Source organism: Heteronotia binoei, chromosome 1 (assembly GCF_032191835.1).
Source record: "Heteronotia binoei isolate CCM8104 ecotype False Entrance Well chromosome 1, APGP_CSIRO_Hbin_v1, whole genome shotgun sequence".
Classification (NCBI taxonomy): domain Eukaryota; kingdom Metazoa; phylum Chordata; class Lepidosauria; order Squamata; family Gekkonidae; genus Heteronotia; species Heteronotia binoei.
The window spans coordinates 37,555,324-37,577,397 of record NC_083223.1 but is presented as its reverse complement, the minus strand read 5'-3'; the positions used below and the strand labels follow the sequence as shown (position 1 = coordinate 37,577,397).

Here is a 22,074-nt window from a genome sequence, read left to right as displayed (position 1 = left end):
TGGATTTTAGGTGATGAATGCAAATGAATTAAATATGCCTTTGCCTTTTACACAAAGAGTGTATTCAGATGTCACAATCTCCAGCTTGTTTGTGTTGAGAACAAGCCTAGGTTTATTTTTGGAGAGAAAGTCTATCAGAAAGAAACAACCCCCAATTTATTAAAGTGCTCAAATTTCACAGCTACCTGTTATTAGATCAAAGGCTTCATAAAACAATAAGTCTTCAAGCTAAACTCTGAATACAAGAGAAGGTAGGAGGAACCAAACAAATTTTGGGTGGGGAGTACTTTCATTACACAGGCCTGTTATTATTTGTGATGTGTGAATAAAGCCAAAGTCTCTTTCGAACTCCTTTAAGAAGCTTTTAACAAGGTAAAGAGTGCTATAAAAACATTTGGCCATGAATAAAGAGAGGGAGATACTACATCATGAAGCCAAGCCAGTGAGGTATTGTGGATGATGAACTGGACCTACATATGCCAGCACTGGTAGATCAGTCATTGATTTACATGGTGACCTGGTAGAAGCCATTATCTTTCAGCCCCAACTCTTCAGGTGAACAACAGAGGCCTAAGATGGTGGCAAAATGTTCAGCATGATGAAATGTGTAGATCAATGGTAAGTAGGAGTATTTTCTTTGTTCCGTACCATTAGTATAATAATGGGAAAGAATGTTAGTGTAATAATGGGAGACTGAACAAATATATGCAGAAGAAGGTGCTGAAGTTGGCCATTGTTTCTTGTGTGAACAGCCACGGTATGAGTCTGTGCCTTATCAGCAGGCCTCAGATTCAACAGGAGCTCACAGGAGCACAGCTCCTGAACATTTCTGAGAGCTCCACCTCTCCTTCTGAGAATTCCACCTCCTTGACCATTGAATAGTATGTGCAGCTGCATAACAATCCCTGGATGAGCTCCACCACCTATTTTTCCACAAAATGACCTCTGATTATCAGATGTTGGCAAGAGTAACATTAGTGTGTTATTAGTGTATTATTACACACGTGCAATATTACTACATTTCCCCACATTTTCTTTAGACTAACAAATAGCTCGGTGTCACGCTTCTAAAGAAAAATATTAATCTGATGGGAAAACATTTGCTGATGTGTACGCAAATGGTAAATGAATATACTTTAATTTTTTGAGTGATTCTGTACGTTCTTACCTTGTATATTGTATGAAAGTAGCTCCAAAACAGAGTCTGCTCTTATGTGGTAGTTTGTTCTTAGGTTGTATGTATCCTTTGTGTTATTAGCCAAGGAGTAAGAGGCTGACCAGTTATAGAAATTGCTGTACACATTGGAAGAGATCTCAAAAGCACCCAGCAAAGGCACTCGAAGTGTGTAGGATTCAGGGATGGTGAACGGTGGAAGCCTGTACTCTTGAGATGGCATGTTGATTGCCAGTGGTTGCATTACCAATGCTGGTGTCTTTACAGTCCTGGGTACTCTCAGGTCATAGGATGATTTGCCACCAAATGGCAGTGGAATAGTAATGGTAGTGCTCTTCTTGTTCCAAATGTACTTAAATTGGCCATCACTGCAACACAAAAGATCACCTTTTGTTAAGTAGTCTGTAAAGTAAATCCCACTGAAATCAATAACACTTATTAGTCAAGAAACATGGGAATGGACCCAAACTTTTGGCAACCAGAGAAAGTTTGTTGGAACCAGTTTTTACTGTCTTCACCAGCATCCTTTTTTAACCCCAATAAGTCACAGCTGACTTATGGAGGCCCCGTTGGGTTTTCAAGGCAAGAGAAGTCCAGACGTGGTTTGCCATTGCTTCCCCCTGCATCATGACCCTGGTATTCCTTGGAGTTCTCCCATCCATATAACTAGCCAGGGCCAACCCTGCTTAGCTTCCAAGATCTGATGAAATTAGGCTAGCCAAGTCTTTCCAAGTCAGGGCAGTGTCCCACTGCACCTTCTATAAAATAATAATAATAATAATAATAATAATAATAATAATAATAATAATAATAATAATAATAATAATAATAATAATAATAATACTTTTTATTTATATCTCGCCCTCCCTGCAAAAGCAGGCTCAAAAACCTGCATAAGAATGCCACAGAGGGTAGTTTTGGCAGTTTCTCTTTCTTACAGCAGATCTTCATGCCACACTAATTAATTAATTAGTTAATTGAAAGTTTTGTTTCTCTGTGGCTCAAGTCAGTTTCCCATACATTATAAATTAATAAAACCTAATAACATTTCTGCAGTCTACTGCAGAAAGCTCTTGTTCTGGTGGATTTTGCCAGATGTTTGGCAAAGGCTTTGTGGAGATGCGAGGGCGGGGGGAGGCTGCTGTGGGAAGGGAGATGTAATGGAGATTCCTTCTACAAATTTTATCTATTTGTAGAAGCCTTGGATCCAGGCCACAGCTAGGACTCCTGTTTGGCTTATGCTGGTTTCTTTTGGTACTAAATACAGTGTATACCAGTATGCCCATTTTAAGAACAATGTGCTGAATTATTTGTGATAGCAACTACCATTTGGTTTCAGGGTCATGCAGGGCTTCTATCAGCAATTATTAATACACAGTCAAATGACTTCCCAGCTTTTGTTTTACCTGTTCAAGAAAATTTCTTCAGGAATGGTGATATCAGGCAGAAAATTTAGTTTCTTAAGTCCACTTAATTTATCCCGTAGAGTTTGGGCATAAGGAACATCCCTGGATGCTTGCTGCAGCCAGGTGTTGGTTGCCTGTGACATTAGAGAACATGTTAAAGTATCTAAAGCCTATAATCAGGACAGCCCCTGCCACTGAGTTTATACTCTATTCAGCTGGTGGTGGAAAGTACCATCAAATCACAACAGCTGACTTACAGTGACCCTGCAGGATTTTCAAGGCAAAAGGTGTTCAAAGGTAGTTTGCCATTGCCAGCCTCTGTGTCATAACCCTAGCGTTCCTTGGAGGTCTTCTATCCAAATACTAGCCTTGGCTAACTCTGCTCACCTTCTGAGAGCTGACAAGATCAAGCTAGCCTAGGCTACTCAGCTAGTTCTTAATATAAATACTTCTCCATGACTTCACATGAACAAGAGCAGTATGAAGGGAGTGTGTATGATCAACATATCTACTTACTCCTATTAAACCTGAAAGAATATGTCGGAGTGTCATATCTGAATAGTCTACTTTGTGATCCAGGAGTTCATTGATGTGCTTCTGCAAAGCCTTTGAATAATCCCCAAAGTCTACAGGTATGTTGGCTGACATTTTCTTCAGGGCAGCATTGGAGCCAGAATTCCACTGGATATCAACTTTCTCATCATCTAAAAAAATCATGACACATGCTTATTTTACACAGTTTCTTTTTCACTACTGCAGAATACATAATACTGCTATGCAGGCTCTAATACATCACAAGCAAGAGAATAGGAGGGAATGAGGACCAGCATCAACATATCCAGAGGAGGAGCAGTTGCTTGGACCCAGGTCCATTGCTGCTAACTCCCCACCATCACATCTCCTTGTGGTCCTCTCCTGCCTGTTTGTGAGTGCTTTGTTACCCATGTTCCCAATTGCATATGCTCCCCAGTGCTGCTGGAGCAGAGTGTATAAGTGATGCACAGCTGTGGCATTTCTGGTAGCCGTGGCAGTGGCACTCCCAGCTGCATCCAACACCCAGCACCATTGTGTGGGCAGCTGTGACTGCAGGCAGGGGGAGGGCTTGTAAGTGAGCAGGAGAAGGATCCACAGGCAGGTGGGGGCACAAGGTGGGGAAGAAGGGGGATAGGGCTTGGTAGCAGGCATAGGAAAGCCCTGAGCACTCTACTTGGGGGCCTTCCAAACCTGAAACTGGCCCTAGATGATTGGGGGGGGGGGGTTGTGAGAATTGCATTATTGACATATCCTGATTGTACAGTGTATAGTTATTTTGCATTTTGTGGTAAATAATGACCCTGCCCTGGATTCCACATATGTAGGAGACATTAAATTGATGGATGTTGAAGAGGTCTGCAAATCAGATGTGATGTGTGAAATCTTGAGCTTGTACAACACACTGGATGGTCCTCTGCATAGAACGATCAGTTGTTGATGGAGGACCTTTATGATGAGAAATGATCATACCGTATTGAAGTACAATTCTTTCTGAAATGGAGGAACCATAAGCTGTGGCTGAAGAATCAATCTGAAATGAAATCCCACGAATCGATTGTTGCAGCGATGCTTCTGTTCTAGCTTGAGTCTGCAGGCGAGGAATGGAGATCACAGCTCCCAGCATTGACTCCCTTCCACTGGTGTATCTGAGAAAACAAACGTGATCATAATCATGATTACTACTTGTTCACAGTGTTGTTGTTTTCTGTTGGTTGACAATAGTGTTTCAGCATTCAAAATGGAGGGGGCTTCAGGTAAATGTGTGGCCAAAACATCTATTTCCTGATCTCCAGATCAGAACCTGTGTGGAAACTGCAGTCCTCCCAATAGGATCTCCTTGCAGTTTCCCCCCTCCCTGCCCATACAGTCATCTATGGCTTGGGCTCAGGGCTCAACTAGACAGTATGTGTGACCCAAATTGAGTTGGGGATTCCCCAACCCGATTCATGTCACATGTAACATCAGGGGACAAACGCTCCCAAGCACTGTGCGTTTAGCTTGTGAGCATGGCATGGGGGTGGGTAGGATGGGGTGCAATTAGTACATGTGGTCTTCCCCCTACAGATATTTCATCTCAGGAAAACAGCATTGGAGGGAAGGCTGAAGCCCCTCCTTCCCCAGCTCCACACTCCAAATTTGCCCTTGCAGTGCTTGGGAACATTAATTTCCCTGAAATTTCACGTTTCATTTACTTGAACTTTCAGTCATCCACTGCTGCCCTGCTGCTGGGGAAGAGCCTCCTGAAGGGAGAGGTGGTGAGGCAGGCAGCCTTTGAAAAGACTCTACAGAGCCACTGTACAGAGTCCACAGCCAAGACCTAGAGACATCTCCAGCTGCCAGAGAACCAGATGGATTCCTGCAAGTTCCATTTTGGTGGAGATCACATTTTCAAAATTCTAAAAAGGCAGTGCATGCCAGCAAAGTTTTAATATGTGTGGGTGAAAGATTTAACCATCTTTATTTAAGATTTCTTGATCTGTAAAATTTAGAAAAGATTGTAGCATTACCTCATGCGTCCTGAAAGAGTAACTTCAGGAACTTTCTTGTTGTTGATGTCTAAAATAAATTGGTACGCTTTCCTTTCCTGGGAAGACTCATCAGTAATTCTGAAGTTGATACCAAAATCAACCTGGGGAACCTGGAGGTCGCTGGTGAAAATCCTTCTGCCTCGGTTGTAACTGAAGGCCAGTGTGGCTTCACAATCTTTTACACCTGAAACAGTCGATGGTAAGCGATGGTTTACAGATTACTATATAAGGCAAGACACAGTAGTTAGCTGAAAATATTTGCTCAGGACATCTAAAAGGATTAGGCCTCTGTGAATTCATTCTGCTGGTAGAAGTGCTTTGTCTAATGCAAGATGCTCTTCCAAGAATCCTGAATCAGAGGAAGGCTTCATCTGCTGCAGGAAAGTGCTTCTGCTTAGCTGAAGGGATTCATGGGATCTGACTCACAGTAAACTAGTTGAGTGGTTTTTTGAATTCCACCTCTAGACCCTTATTTTAACTTATCTTGCTGTTTATGTGGCTCACACACATACAAACACACACAGAGTTCGTTTGCATGTAAACTGACTCCATTGAAGAGCACTGAATTTGAAGTGACTACCAGTGGTTTTTTTTTATATTATAATAATTTTATTTGAAACATTAGTAACACAAAAGATAATATGAAATATAAAACAAAATTACAACCAATCTAGAACCCTAAGCAAAATTTCTTTTCCTATAATTCAATACCCCATTATTCCCCTGTTCATTGTTCTTTAATCTATTATCATTTAAAAGTAATTTATTCTTTAAAAAAATAAGCTCCTGAAAAAAAAGATTAGATGACAGAATTTCTCTCTCTTGAAGAAACTGAACTATCAGAAACCAGACTGTTTGAATGTTTTTCTTATAAGTAACTAAATTTTGTAACCCTGAAGAGAAATCTAATTTACCCAACACAAAATGCTTCCAAATAGCGTTATACCATTCTTCCAACCTAGGCCCTTTTTTCTGTCTCCATTTACATGCAATTTCTATCTTAGCAATTGCTAATAATGTTAACACCATGACTTGTTTTGTTTTATCTAACTTCTTCACTTGACTTACTCCATGAAGCACAGTTTCTGGATTTCAACTGATTTGTATTCCAACTATTATTTCTCACCTCATGCAAAAAAATTTTAATTACCGGGCAACTCCAAAAACTGTATATAATCACCTACTTATCCACAGCCCTTCCAACATTTTTTTTTACCCCTTTATAGAATCGAGAAAGAAGTGACTACCAGTGTTATGGAAGTTCTGTGCTAGTAACACATTCATACATGCTAGTCATCACTTGGAGGATGCAATACTCAAATGATTAAACACTGCTGTCCTACCATTTTACAGCCTGAGGAGTGTTTCTCCAACTTAAGAGGCTCTTATTCCAGCAGAAGAGCCAGAAACTGGAGGAGGACTCCTTAGGATGGAGGAAAATTTCTTGGAGGAAAGTTGGATTTGTGCTACGGGTTCAAATCAGCCTTCTAATTCTGATCTACCTTTTAAACATGGTGTCTGTGTTGTCAAAACATCGGAATGTCCGGGTGATTTACATCCTGATCCTTTTGAATAGGGTTTAATGAAACGGTATAGTTTCTACAGATATCTTTATTTATTTATCATGAAGATATCTTGGCCACCTTTCCCTGCATGCAGGGTTCAGGGCAACTTACATTAAGATAAAACAATCTAAAAAAAACCAACATTCAAAATCAGTTACATTAAATAACATCAAATTGCAGTAAAACTCATTAAAAACCAGTTCAGATGGCAAACAAATCTGAAAGCACTACCATTCCCCACTTCTAGAGGTAGGTAAGGGGTGCTGGGGAACCTGAGAGCACCAGGTCATTTACTGTCCCACCACTGTCCTCAACCAAAAGCCTGGTAGAACACTGCAGGCCCTCCGGAAAGGCAGCAAATTCCGCAGGGCACGAATGTCAAGACAGCCAGATATCTCTTGGGCTGGGGACCACCAGGAGATTGTGCCTGATTGCACAGCTCTATTGGGGGCATATTGGCAAATAAAAAACCTTGGACTTTCTTTATTTCCAAATATTACCTTTTAAAATGACAAGAATAATTTCAGAGCATCTTACCTTCTGCCTGAACAATGAATTTCAGGGTGTCGAGCAGATCTGTTCCTTCTTTCTTTAATTCATAATTAGAACTTACAGAATATTCTGTTACTTCCCCAGATGGCTGTATTTCAATTTCGTACCTAAAGATGTCAAATGGAAAGGTCATCTGTCATTATAAATAATAGTGAAATGTGATCATGACTGTGGAAAGTCTTTCACTTAATCAGAATGTGGTAGTTGCTGCCGATGTGTTAAGAGCTAGCTCTCCCAGAAAACCTGATGTTTGACCTCTTGGAGCTGGAACCTCATGTGACTACACATCAGTCAATGTATTTATTGAAACATTTATACCCTGTCTTTCTTTGTAGTTCAGTGGCTTACAACAATAGTTAAACATTTCCAGTTAAAAACAGAATAAAATAACAAAACCCAGGGCTTTTTTTGTAGCAGGAACTCCTTTGCATATTAGGTCACACCCCTCTTATGTAGCCAATCCTCCAAGAGCTTACAGGGCTCTTAGTACAGAGTCTTCTGTAAGTTCCAGGAGGATTGGCTATATCAGGGGTGTGTGCCTAATATGCAAAAGAGTTCCTGCTACAAAAAAAGCCCTGAGTTTTGTTATTTTATTCTGTTTTTAACTGGAAATGTTTAACTATTGTTGTAATCCACTGAACTACAAAGAAAGACAGGGTATAAATGTTTTAATAAATGCATTTTTAAAAGCCCTGACAATACCCACATCTCTCCCTTCCCTTAAAAGATGCCTGCCATTCAAATCCCCTCAAAAGCCTTTGAAAATAAGCAAGAAAAGCAGCATCTCCTGAAGATCTCCAAGGAGCAGGCTCTCCTCACCTCCTCAGGGAGTCCATTTCACAGAGCAGGAGCCATGATGGAAAAGGTCCAGGCTCCGGTCTCTGCCAGATGGGCCACCCTAAGTGGTGGACTGGCCAACAGATGGTTGACTGAAGACAAACTGCTGGCAAACAGGGACACATGGAAGGAGATGGCCCTTCAATGCTAAATAAGCGAGCACATTCAAATTTGTACAGTTGATACAGTTGCAGCATTCCTTTTTGTTCACTGTTGCAGAATTTGGGTTACTCTGAAGAAGTAGGGAAGCATAACAGAAAGCAAAAGCTCCCTTACCTTGTGTCTCCAGTGAGGGGGTAGTAGGGTGCTGCTTCTGAAGTACTGGCATTAGAGTATTCTATTCTGCTACACAGTTCTAGGCCAACAAAGAATGGCCTGCATGATCTCTGGGACTCTCTGTTCTCAGTCAAAGGGGGAATCACTTCAGTTCGGGTCGGGGTGACCAAATGCAAGGTGTTGCTGCAAAAGAAATTGAAGTAAATGAACTTTCCAACTCCAATCACCATTCTGATTAGATAAAACACTCATTCCCTCCTTTTCCACAAATAAGTGGATATAAGCCCATTATAACCTTGACTGAAATAGAAGTTACTACATCTGTCAAAGCTGTTTTCTGTTCTCTCTTTCTCTCTCTTAGACAAGAAAAGTTTCAGACTTTTCATCCTAGGATCACACACTGTTCCTCTTCCACATTAATACCCTTGGCCTCCGTGTCATGATCATGAATGGAAAGAAAAGTCATCATAGTATTCAGATTGCCCTAATCACTTGGCAGTACCACCCAAGAAATTCAAATGACCAACAATATTCATCACAAAGTAGAGAACCTCAATTTAAGAATGATGCAAATTTCTCCTTCAGAATATCCTTATAAGAAAAGAAAAGAATGTGTGGGCCAGCATATCACAGTCCCAGCAAGCCAGCAGCAAGGTATGTGAAGTGGCATCTGATGTCACCATGGTTGTAGAAGCCGCTCCTCCACTGTCATCTGGTACAAATGTTCTATTTATTATATATTTTTATTCCATCTTCCCTTCAATGAGCTCAGACTGGTGTATGTGGTTGTCCCCTCCTATATATTATATTCACAAAAACCTTGTGAGGTAAATTAAGCTGAGAGAGAAAGAGAGAGAGAGAGCCAAGGAGCTTCATGGCCATGTCTCCAGTCCTAATCCAACCTCTGCAACATACGGAATCTGCTGTTTCTGCATGCAAATAGGGTGGATGTATATTAATTGCTGCCAATGCTCCATGGTTGCTTGTATACTGAAGAACTGTACCAGTACCTTGAAAAGCAAAATGCAACTTTAAATAGATATATGTGTGTGTGTATATGTGTGTGTGTGTGTGTATAGGAGGAGTTTTGTAGAAAAAGCCCAGCAGGAACTCATTTACATATTAAGCCACACACCCCTCACACCAAGTCAACCGGAACTGCGTTCCCGTGCATTCCTTCTAAAAAAAAAGCCCTGTTTATGTGTGTTTGTGTGAATAATGAAATAATAATAAAATTCAGGAACACAAAAGGAGAGGCTCATAGAACACATATATCAAAACATTACCTGATGCTGAAGAGCTTTATGGGAGTCTTAGGAGCAGGAATGCTTAACTTCTGCAGCCCAGCTCTCACTGCAAGCTTGACCTCAATGCCAGACTCATGATATAGATTTGTGTTCATCTGCACACCATTTCTAGCAAACTCAGGGATGTTCATGCCTACATGAGTTATAAACTCAACTGCCACTGATGGTTTAACAATCAGTTCTGCTTCCATCTGCAGGATAAGACACAAATCACACACTTATTTCTCCTCAATATTAGAATAGTTCCCTTCCATTCCTGGAGATGTATACATAGGCAATGTATTTCCCTAATTAAGAACATGAGAAGAGTTCTCCTGGATCAGACCAGTGGTCCATCTAGACCAGCATCCTGCCTCACACAGAGGCCAACCAGTTCCTGGTCAATGAACATTGGCTCCTAGGCACAATTCAGAAGCAACAGAATGGAGCAGAAAATTTATGGTTTCTTTCCTAGCATCTTGTAGAGGTTTTTGACGTTCCTGGTATATCAAACATGAAGAAATCCCAGAACAGGGTTATAAAAATTGTATATTTTGAACATCCTCTTGTTTCAATCTTGTCAGTGTATCTCTGCAACAATATGTATAACTTTATTTAGAGATAATGTCAAAAGTCTAAATTTGAAGTCTAAATCTGTCAATGTGAGGCCTAGGAAAATGCCCCCTTTCTGGGACAGGCCCTGGGGGTTTGGTAATGTAGTAGTGCCAAACTACAATAAAGGGAGCACATACAGATATTAAACAATGTAAGGGAGAGGATTGCCCTCTGAAGAACCCCACATGTTAAGGGAAACCTAGTTGACATCCTCCCCACATCACCACCCTCTGTCCCTGACCTTGGAGAAATGAGGTAAGCCAATGTAAGACCACCACATGGACTCCTATGTTGACAAGGCAGTGGGTCAACAAATCATGGCCGACCGTTAGGAATGCTACTATAAGATCTAACGATAATAGCAGTGCTGACTCACCTCAGTTCAGCTGCCTACAGAGATCATCTGTGAGGGAGACTAACACCATCTCCATCCCATGGCCAGGGTGGAAACCATATTGGAATGGGTTAAATGCTGATGTGTCATCCAGGAAACACTGAAGTTACTCAGCTACTGCCCTCTCAATTACCTTGTCCAGGAACAATAAGTCTGAAACTGGGCAGTAACTGGAAGGATCTAAAGGATCCAAGGATGGTTTTTTCAAGAGCAGTATTACTTAAGCCTCCTTCAGACCCTCTGGATATATCCCCAAATCCAGGGACAGATTGATATTAAACAATGTAAGGGAGAGGATTGCCCTCTGAAGAACCCCACATGTTAAGGGAAACCTAGTTGACCATTGGGATGGGCCATTGGCCTGATCTAACATGGCTTCTCTTATGTTCTTATGTTCTTATGTTCTTATGATAATGTCCATCAGAGGACCCTGTATTCCCTCACCACTGGCTTTCATCAGCCATGAGGGACACAAATCCAGGAGGTATATGGTAGGCCTAAGAATACCCAGGATCCTTTCAACATCAGACAGTGAGAGCCAACTGAAGATGCCATATACTGAATCTAAAGACAGCCAAGGGACCTCCAGTTCATTTACTGTATCAGCATTGCCCAGCAGGTCATGGCAGAGCGACTTGGAACAGAACTGTAGATGGCACATTATATACATCCAGAAGACTCAAACTGAGATTTATTGCTAAACCAGCAATCAAAAATCACATAGAGAACTCCTGTATGTGAGAGTGACCCATTCACTACTTTGTAGGATGTTAAGAGAGGTATGTGTTGAGCTGTGCCTTTGATAGAAATATACAAACACAGAAACATGTGGCACAATGGAGTTCAAAAGACCACAGTAATTCACTATTTCACATAGTTAAAGTCTATCAAATATCCTGTCTTTGTCCTCAGACTTACATTTCTGCTATCCAGCATAAAAGATGGATAGGAACTGACTCAGAAAAACAAAGGTATCCTTCTGATGTCCCATACTGTTCAAAGGCACTAAAATAATGGAGACCTTTATTGTAAATATGGGACTGTACTTTGATAAGTAAATAAAATAATTTAAATTTTCATCTTGCTTTTGAATGAAATTACTCTTGAAGTTCACTTGACAGTTCGCACCAATAATAGGGCATAAGCACAGTATCTAAAAAATTAAAGTGGTTGTGTCACGTTTAGCATAGTCTTATTTTCTAGTTTCATCACAGATTCCTTGGCCTTTTCCGCATTCTCATTTTCCTTACTTGTGTGTTTCTGTTATTTTGGGATTCTTTTGTTGTAGTTGTTCCACATGCGTTTTCCTCCCTCTAGTGGTCTAGTTGATATCAAATCACTTTATGTCCAGCATAAAAACCTAGTTTAAATCTGCAAGATTTTATGCCAGACATAAACCAATGTAATGTTGCATCCACCACTAGAGAAAGCAAAATATGTGTGCGATAGACGCCCCCCCTCCCCCAAGCATCAGGAACACACAAGCAAGAAAAATAAAAAAAACCCTGCTTGTCTTATTTTCCAATAGTGCTCTAGAAGGCTGCAGTTTGACCTGTGTACATATGAGGCTGCAGTGAAGAACAGCTCAGTCCCCATATATCTGTATTGGTGTGTCTGCTTGGATCACCACAGCAAATTCTACTGTAATGTTCCATTCTGTGTCCTTGGACTGACTCGGCAGTAAAAAGGTAAGACTCACATTCTTTTGAGCAATTTTCATTCCAACTTTAGCTCCTGGGGTGGCTACTCCAGACAAAGCGACGTGTAGTTGTAACCCCGTGCCCGTTGGTAGCTCAAATTCATTGTCCATGAAGATGTAGTGAACAAATAAATCTCTCTCAGTCCCCTTTGAGATGGCGTGGGCAATCTGTGAGCAAACCGAGACAGGGAATTATTTTAGTGTTACATTGGAATCCCACACTTTCTCTGAGCAATGTTGAACATATGAACATATGAAGCTGCCTTATACTGAATCAGACCCTTGGTCCATCAAAGTCAGTATTGTCTACTCAGACTGGCAGTGGCTCTCCAGGGTCTCAAGCTGAGGTTTTTCACACCTCTTTGCCTGGACTCTTTTTTGGAGATGCCGGGGATTGAACCTGGGACCTTCTGCTTACCAAGCAGATGCTCTACCACTGAGCCTTGCTGAGACCTGCAGTATTTGCATGAGTGTGACAGTGTCTCAAATCTTCAAAATAAATGAAAATAAATCAGGGATACTTTCAAATGTCTGATGTAATCATGGAATCCAGTTTTCCTATTCTACTGTGCTGTGACTGAGGACTTATTTCCTGTCAGACTTCTACATATCTGACTGCAGGATACAAGCCAAGGTGAATGTAGAGCTAAATTAGAAAAACACCTGAAACCCTCCAAAATTTCAATAGTTTTAAAATAAATCCTAGGACTTCAAGATGAAATAACATTTTTAACCTCCTCTATCATCTTAATTAGCTCTGATCTTCTTAAATACTAATTTATATTTGTAAATGGGGCATCCATTTGTTTTGTAAATGACAGCCCTTCAAATTATGGGTTAAACAGTATTTGGCTCAGAAACATCTTTGATTGGTTAAAAGGATCAACAGGGAGGATCTGGAACAGCACCATGACAGTACAGAGTTTCACCCATTCCTGAGTCATTTTTCTACTCTGAATTGCCCACCTCTGCCCTGACCTTACTCTTTGCACCATGGAGGAAAACATATAGGTGCCTTACCAATACCTGTTTTTCTGTTGCTGGACAAATAACGACCTGGGGGGGGGGCAATTTTTAATGTGGGAAAAGTGTGGGGTGAAGAGGTTAAATCCTTTTTCCTCCACTTCCATGAATCTTATGCGAATCTTTTTCCTCCTCTCACTGGGTCTGCTCTTAGCCTTTAGAGGACCATGGGAGATTGTAATCATAAAACTTCTGGATAACATCCAGTATAGCCCTAAGTGTAATTGTCAGAGTAACATACCAGATTAGGGTTGCCAAGTCCCCCTGGCCACTGGCGGGGGTAGGGCTGCCAGATTCAGGTTGGGGAATGATTTGAGATTTTGGGGTGGAGTCTGGGGAAGACAGGGACCTCAGTGGGGTGCAAAGTGTCCATTTTCTCCAGAGAAAAATATCCATTTTCTCCAGAGGAAAGTATCCATTTTCTCCAGAGGAAGTGATCTCTGTGGTCTGGAGATGAGATGTAATTCCAGGAGATCCCCAGGTCCCACCTGGAGGCTAGCATCCCTATGCCCAGTCAAGGAGACAGATTTATGTGGGACAAAATATGGCCCAAAAGATGTTAATACACCTACCTTTTCTGGGATGCTCTGCAGAGTTTTAAAGCTTTTCAGGATCAGATTTCCCAAGAGCTTAAAATCACTGAGTTTCAGATATCCGACCTCTTCACCAAGGATTCTGAGGAAGGCTGTAGCTTCAGGTGTGTCTCTGATGGCCACATCTTTGATTAGCCTCTCAAAATTAAGCATGATACTTTCCATGACATTCTGGAGATGCAGGAGAAATGCAGAACATCATTATAATGACTGAGTGTCTGAATGTACAGAGTACTGATTTCTGGAAGACTTTTGCATTCATACACAGAATATTTGACCTTGCCTCAGGAACCCATCTCTGCCAACTGTAGCTCTCAGTAAGGTAAAACCACCTGTGCCAACACTGATCCAACTTCCTCTGTAACTGTACCTGTCTTTGTATTCCGGCAGAATACCAAGATCCCTAAACACACCAAAGTGACTAGGGGTTCTGCAGTTTCAGTGTCTGAATGCAGCTTCATGTGCTGCATCAGATACTTCTCAGGAAGTATTCCTTGGACAAAGCTTGAGGGAGTTTGAAATAAGGTGAAATGTCCCTAGAAATTTTGATAGGCGCGTACTTAACACCATTTGGTATCCAGCCCTTGATGTTTATCACTTTGCCTCAGTCAGGGTTGCCATCTAACCTGGCCTGCTCCTCTGCCTTCAACCATTTCAGTGTGATTAGCAAGTGATTAGCAACCCCTTGCAGTGATTAGCAAGCGAAGATTCTTGAAGCACTCCGACAAATCAGCTAAAGTCATCAGATTACACTGCTGTTAAAGATGCAAAAGCATGGGGAAATCAAACATCTGCCCCACTGACCCATTGCCAATAACTTTGAAGAGCTTTTCCCCACTGAATTTTTGATGCAATTTGGCATCTTAACTGCATCAAGTTTTTTTCTCCTTTACAGACTCTATTTCTTGCAAATGATACTGTCTTGAAGAGAAGAGAAAATACTAAGTTGCACCCAAAATCCAGTGAGGATCCAAAGCCCCAAGGTTTGCTGGTTCTCTATGTAATTTGACCTGCTCTTTCAATAAGACAAAAATTTAGGACATTAGACAATAAGAGCTACCAAGCATTCGTCTAGTCTACTGGTCTGTCTCAGGACAAATACTTCTAACAATCTCCCAGACAGAGCAACATACCAAGAACCCTGCTAGTTCTCTTTGTTAGTGTTCTATGTTACAAAAGACTAATTAATTATCGTATGGCAGTGTGTGTAGTAGAGCCAGGAGATCCTAAAATTGCCCAACAGCCAGAAGTTCTAGCTTTTAGTGTTTGCATCACTGGGGGTGAGATAAACTTCAACACATTCAATGAACTCTTCTGCTAAATCAGAGCCTGGGGGAACAGATTCATACAAATAAGAAACCAGGCTGAAAGTTCTACAATTGGCTATAACCTCTGAGCCTAAAAATACGCAGATAATTTCTTTAAAAGGCCGACAGGGTACCTGATCCCATTTTTCATTTTTGGGGTACTCGAAATACTCAAAGAGCGCCTTGGAAACACTGTCTGGCACTCTGCCGTTGACCCAGTATAACGCCTTGCTGACACTATCAGGGAAAAACCCTTTTGATCCAAACATGGCTTCTAGCGTTGGCTCAAAGTTTTTTCCCTCCAGGCCAATCTGAGGAAATAAAACAAACAAAAGCACAAATCAGGTAGTTTCTCACTTAGGGATCCCTGGTTAATAAAACAGTTCAATTATATATGCAGGCTCCAAATGCAGAGACTGATAGCTAAGCAGGTTTGAGCATGCAAGGAAGGGACAAGTCTCAGTTTGAGTGATAGTCATCCAGAATAGCAGGTTCGCTAGTGTTTACTGCTTTAAACAAATAGATTTTAAACAATTAAGGACATCTGAACTACTGGAAAGTCTGCCTAGCAAAGTGGAAACTTCAAAGACACAGATTCCTGAAGGATGTTCCCAAGCTTACTGTCTACCTTCTAGGTTGCATTCAGAATAACTGGAGCACTTCAGGAAAAAAGTTTCTATTTAACATGGAAGCCATTCCTGTCCTTGTGAATTATGTTTTATGTAAGTTCCAAGTTGCCAGTACCTGAGCATTCTCTGCTGGCCACCTGCCTGGCTTCCACACCATTCTATAGAACAGGGGTGTCAAACATTCGGCCCAGGGGTCGAATAACGCCCCAGGAGGGCTCCTATCAGGCCCCTGAGCAATTGGCTGTTACCTGCTTCCTTCTCCCTCTCATTTGCTTTCTTCTGCATAACAGCTTGCTTTGCAAGACTCACAGGGAAGAAGTGGGGGAGGCAGAGCTTGCTTTGCCAGGCTCTCTCAATTGCACAGCAGAGCTACTGAGCCAAGTCTCTCTTCCTTCTATTGGCTGAGGCTCCTCCCCCTCCTGGTCCCCTGGGGAAGGAAGGAAAGAGCCACAGCTTCCTTTGCCCAGTTCCCTAGTTCCCATGGGAGAAATACAAAGAAAACACCTTTAAGACCAACAAGTGCTAATGTTTTAAGCATGTGTTAAGAATTTTTTTTTGTTTAAAAACTTTGTGTTTGTCTGTGTCCTTTATAATGTTTATATCTCTGCTACCTAATCTTAAATAGTTACACACATGGCCCCGCCCAACAAAGTCTCATTTATGTCAGCTCTGGCCCTCATAACAAATGAGTTTGACACCCCTGCTATAGAAAGTACAAAATGGAACTGTTCCAGAGGGGTTTTTTATAAAGGGAATACTGCTGTAGTTTTAATGTTGCAGAAATGTTCCATATAGTTTTGTTATATTTATTGATTTATAAGTTTTTTATTTTTGTAATCTGCCTTGAGTCTCTGAGCAAAAGATGGGGTATATATTAAGTAAGCAAGCAAATAAATAAATATTTGTGAACACATATAAGAAATGCACCCAATTTGAACAGTAAAAAACCCATCACCACCACCAACAAAACAACAGCAACAAGGAGCAGGAAGCTATTACCTCAAAAATATCCAGAGGACTAAATCCATACAATTGCAGTGTGGTTTTTAGCATAGATTCCTTGGGAACAGAGCTACTTGAATCAAACAACAAATTTCCTTCCACTTTTGCTGAAAGTGGATCTAACCCTGGCATCGAAAGTGTCTTGGAAACCCGGTAATTTCGTGAAAATCTTCGGAAGTCCTTGGGTGGTGGAATCTGGGCTCCTTTAAGGGCGTGCTGCACTTTGTCTTTTAGCCTCATGACAAAGATGGAGATTAGTCACAGTTATTAAGAGAAATCCTGGTCATTATTTAGATACACTTCAACTTCAGTACACCTTTAATTAGTATACATTGGCATAATTTGCTGAAAGCCAATAAGCCTATTGTGGGAATACGCAGATATATTAAAATTTACTCTGTATTCTTGCTGCTACAGATGTAGCTTACACAGCACCAAATAATAACATTATGAAACACTTTTCAGATTCTGCCCAGTTTGGTGCTGGAAACTGTGTATTCAAAACATATCAGAAAAAAATGTATGCACTTTCCCAATAAGTACATCATTGGGAAATCTAATCTAGACAAATTACTGAACTAGGGCCAATCTTGATTTGGTGTTCTCTTCTTTCTTCTGATAGCTTCACATCTAACATATTATTAATACAATGATACCCCAGCTATCATAGAGATTGTGTAGTTCTGTCTCTATGGCATTTGGTATAAGGATACCACCTCTTAATATGCACATTCCCTAAATTATTGATGATTTCATGAGTGGTGTGAGCATTTGGGTGGATATTATTCCCTACCCACATATAGCTTGATTAAAAATGGTTCGCCCTCAGATTAAAATGCAGGTTAAGACCAGATGGATATATATAATACACTCTTGCAGTAATAAGAATAGTTCAGGTATCCATTATTCAATTACCAAGATTTCAACTGAAGCTACTATTGTGATGCTAATAATTAATAATTATCATAAGGCATTGTGTGTAGGATAGCTAGGAGATCCAAAGATTGTCTGGCAGCAGCAAGTTCTAGTTCTTAGCATTATGCCCCACTAAGTGGCAAGCTAGACTTGTTTATAGGGGCTGAAAGAGCTCTGAAAGAACTGTGACTGGTCCAAAGTCACCAAGGTAGCTTCATCTGGAAAAGTTGAAAATTGATTCCAGTTCTCCAGATTAAAGTCTGCCACTCTTAACCACTGCACAAAACTGGTTCTATAGTGAAGTTATATCTGTACCAGGGATAGGTATGAACCTTCCCATGACCCTAAGTTCCTTGCAAAAAATGCCCAGTCATGGTTTGTGAATTGAGGTCCATGCCCATTCCTATCCACAACCCTCTATGTGGTGTTTTGGAGGTTCTTTGAGCTTATGGTGGGACACAAAAGGAGAGTGAGAGGAATAGCTGAAATGGCTTGCATCCATTTCCTCCTAACAGTGGAGCTGGTGTACCCATCAGCTGTTAGGCTGAAATAGATGCAAGCCATTTCAATGATCCCTTTTGCACCATCTCTCCCCCCTCCCACTGCTGCTTCCAAGGGATCACTGAAATGACTTGTGGGCTCTATTGGGCAGTTCAGTTTGAACCAGCTTGCCCAGCAGAGACACAGCTGGGTTCTCCCCACAGGATCAATTCCCTTGCAGGCTTTGTTGAGCAGTCTGGTTTGGACCAGGCTGCATAGCAGAGCCCTAGCTGAGGCTGAGATAGCATGCCTTTTAAAGGGATGTTACCTTTACCTTCCCTTTAAATGGTTTTTATAAGGTGCACAACACACGAGTGAAGTCCAAGCAGTGAGCTCACCTGGAAGTGAGTGAACTCGCTGCTCAGACTTCACTTGCATGTGGCACACCTTGCAAAAGCTCTTTAAAGGGAATGTCCTCTTAAATGGCTTTTGCACGACTCACCAAACGTGAGCAAAGTCCAAGCAGCAAGTTCACCTGGTCACGAACCTCATGAAACGAACCAGTTCAGGAAGTAACCAGGGAGTCTCATGAAAGTTCATAAAGCCCCACAAACCACAAATCAAAATGAACCTCTATTTTCTCAGTTTGTGCCCATCCCAAATCTGCACTACAGATTCCATTGACTTTTCACTTACCATTGAATTTCAGGTTGTTCAGAATCCAAGATGTTGCCAATGTGTGATGCTACAAAGCTTTTTACTTGTTCGCTCTTGTCCTTTGTAAGAGCTCTAACAACCCTGGAAATGTCTGACTGGGATGGGTTTCTCATCAGCATGAGATAAGCTGTCAGACGTTTATCCTCTGGATTGGAAGTCTCCTGGAAAACTCGAACAAGTGTCCCTTGCTCCTGTAACAGCAGGAAGATGAGAATATTGGGGTACAGAAATGTCAACATTTTCAGCTCAGATCTTCATTCTTTAAGTCCTAAGTTTAGTTTCATACTTTTTATCAGACTGGAAGAGCACCCTTGTAGGGAATAGGACTGTAATCTACTGCAATGATTACTTTAGGTATCTTATTTCTGCTGCATTTTTTTTATACCTTTGGTATTCACTTTCTGCACTGTTTATACATCAGTAAATCTTGCTTTGGGCAATTTGTTGTTTGCACTGCTTTCTAATTCTGTAATACTAGTTCTATCACATTGTTCATTGGTTGCTTTATGTTGTCTGATTGCTTTGTTCTATCTTCTGCAATCTATCTTTTCAGTGAGAAAAAAAGGTGAAGGTAGTCCCCTGTGCAAGCATCAAGTTGTTACTGACTCATGGGGTGATGTCACATCATGATGTTTTTTTGGCAGACTTTTTGTTATGGGGTGGTTTGCCATTGCCTTCCCCAGTCATCTACACTACCCCCAGCAAGCCAAGTACCCAGGGCTCTCTTTCTAGCAGGAACTCCTCTGCATATTAGGCCACGCCTCCCTGATGTAGCCAATCCTCCAAGAGCTTAGTGGGCTCTTAGTACAGAGCCTACTGTAAGCTCCAGGAGAACTGACTACATCAGGGGGGCGTGGCCTAATATGCAGAGGAGTTCCTGCTAGAAAAAGAGCCCTGTGAAGTACTCATTTTACTGACCTTGGAAGGATGGAAGGCTTAGTCAACCTTGAGCTGGCTACCTGAATACAGCATCCACTGGGAATGAATTCAGGTCATAAGCAGAGCTTGGACTGCAGTACTGCAGCTTACCACTCTGCACCATGGGGCTCCTTTCAGTGAGAAAGGTGGACTTTTAAATATAGTATATGAATATATTTGAGGCAAATACTTCGTGTAAATTAAAAACTAATCTCCAGGACTAATGGCCTATCTATTTTTCACATAAACAGAGCACTCCCAGGCATAATCACAATCTTCTAAACCCACTGACTTTGATGAATTTAAAAGGGTGTAATTCTGCTGAATCTGGCAAGGGCAGTCATGAAGGAGCCACAAAAGACTCTCCAGTTTAAGGAGGTGCCACTGGCAACCAAGATAATTCACACCAGTGTTCCCCATTTCTATGTATGGGTGTGCAAGCTGGACAATGAAGAAAACTGCCAAGAAGGAAGTAGATTCTTTTGCAATGTGGCATTGGAAGAGAGTTTTACAGATACCATGGACAGATATGCTCTGGGCAGTTTTTTGTTTTAAAAAGCCAGACGCGGCTTGGGGCAGCTTGGTGGAGTCACACCGCCAATCCACCTCACTTGCTCACTGCCGCGTCCAGATGCTTAAGAGGCAACTGGCATGCGGCTCAAAAATCTGCAACCACTTCAATGATGGTAGCTTTTTGAGCCGCTCAGAGGACGCCAGAGGACAGGGTGAGTACAGGATGGGCACAGGTGGCAGATCTTAGCGTTTGGGAGGATTTTTCAAGTCGGCTTCTGAGGTGTCTCTGAGTCAACCCAAACTGCCCGCCTGTTATTAGCCATAAATTTGCAAACTGGAAGCTTGCCTCTGGTATACAGCTCAGATTTTTAAAAGATAAGTTTTTACACTCATCTTTTTAGTACTGTAAGGAGTCTTGGAGTGGCTTACCATCACTTCCCTTCCTCCCTCCACAACAGGCACCTTGTGAGGTAGGTGGGGCTGACAGATTTCTGCGAGAACTGTGACTGGCCGAAGGCCACTCGGCAAGCTTCATGTGGAGGAGTGGGAAGCAAACCTGGTTCTCCAGATTACAGTCCACTGCTCTTAATCGCTATATCATACCGGCTCAGCAGAAGGCTGAAGAGATGCTTGGCATCCAGCAACTCTCTAAAAGTGCCCTCCATTATTTTGTGGCTCTATTCCCATTAGAAAGTATTTGAAAAGCCACAGGGCATTCTGTTTACCACATCAGTGATGTCCATTTTCCTAAGAGCCTGGATGGCTGCTTTCTGGACTGCGGATGATGTGTCATTACTCGCCATACACGATCTTAGAGAATGTTTCACATCAGGATTGGCAGCTTCGATCACATGTCCCATATTGCCAATGGCCTGTGAATCACATAAGACAGTTAAAATCCTGCTTTTGTCCAGTTTCATAATATTAAGGAGGCATAGTACCAATTAAAAAAAATACCCTCAAAGTCAGGTACATGAGTTCATCATTCCCATGGCATTTGTTGCTAATCAGCGATGTCATGAAATTTGCAACATCATTTATTTCCTCAGTTATAATCCTGTTCTCGTCGTAGAATCTGGAAGACGGGTGAGAGCAGAATCAAGGATCCTCAAAAACTGCAAAGACAACTGAAAGCTAAGAAAAGGTGACTGGCAGCTAGGAGAGCAATATCCTGTGTGCAAAGCCATTTTATCTGCCCCCTGAAAAAACCTTAAAAGTTAATCAAGTTTTTGAAACTGGTCGATCAAATATTCACTCTTTAGGAGAACTGGTTTCAAAAACCATGTCTGAGCAAGCAATACACTCAGAGGGTAGCAGTAGAACAGCTAGATTCGAGTCCAGTAGCTCCTTAGAGACCAACAAGAGTTTCAGGGTCTAAGCTTTCCACTGTCAAAGCTTCCTTTGTCAGGCACCTTCATCAGTATATCTTGTTTGGGTTTAGCGTCATGTCATGATCATGCTTCAGCATTTGTGAAACTGTGATACCTTTACCACTATCCAGTTCTGATTGTGTTGTTATGCCTGACCCAAACATGAAAAGATTGGACTGAGAGGCAGAATATACTTCAGGCTTCCAAACCATTTTTGGGACAATCGGTATGGCTAGAGAATC

General features: G+C 41.5%; 1 protein-coding gene across 1 annotated transcript in view; it reads right to left on the bottom strand.

Annotated features, from left to right (window-relative positions):
• APOB (apolipoprotein B) overlaps nt 1–22,074 on the bottom strand; it is a 52,514-nt gene that overhangs the window by 14,658 nt on the left and 15,782 nt on the right. The window contains exons 11-25 of the mRNA XM_060233460.1: nt 21,420–21,537; nt 21,188–21,334; nt 19,011–19,222; nt 16,917–17,154; nt 15,423–15,599; nt 13,961–14,152; nt 12,366–12,533; nt 9,658–9,869; nt 8,372–8,554; nt 7,244–7,365; nt 5,121–5,325; nt 4,084–4,259; nt 3,097–3,284; nt 2,581–2,714; nt 1,169–1,542 (exon numbers count right to left, since the gene is read on the bottom strand). Of these exons, the coding sequence (XP_060089443.1) occupies nt 1,169–1,542; nt 2,581–2,714; nt 3,097–3,284; nt 4,084–4,259; nt 5,121–5,325; nt 7,244–7,365; nt 8,372–8,554; nt 9,658–9,869; nt 12,366–12,533; nt 13,961–14,152; nt 15,423–15,599; nt 16,917–17,154; nt 19,011–19,222; nt 21,188–21,334; nt 21,420–21,537 (2,846 nt within the window). The remainder of the gene's footprint in view (nt 1–1,168; nt 1,543–2,580; nt 2,715–3,096; nt 3,285–4,083; nt 4,260–5,120; nt 5,326–7,243; nt 7,366–8,371; nt 8,555–9,657; nt 9,870–12,365; nt 12,534–13,960; nt 14,153–15,422; nt 15,600–16,916; nt 17,155–19,010; nt 19,223–21,187; nt 21,335–21,419; nt 21,538–22,074) is intronic.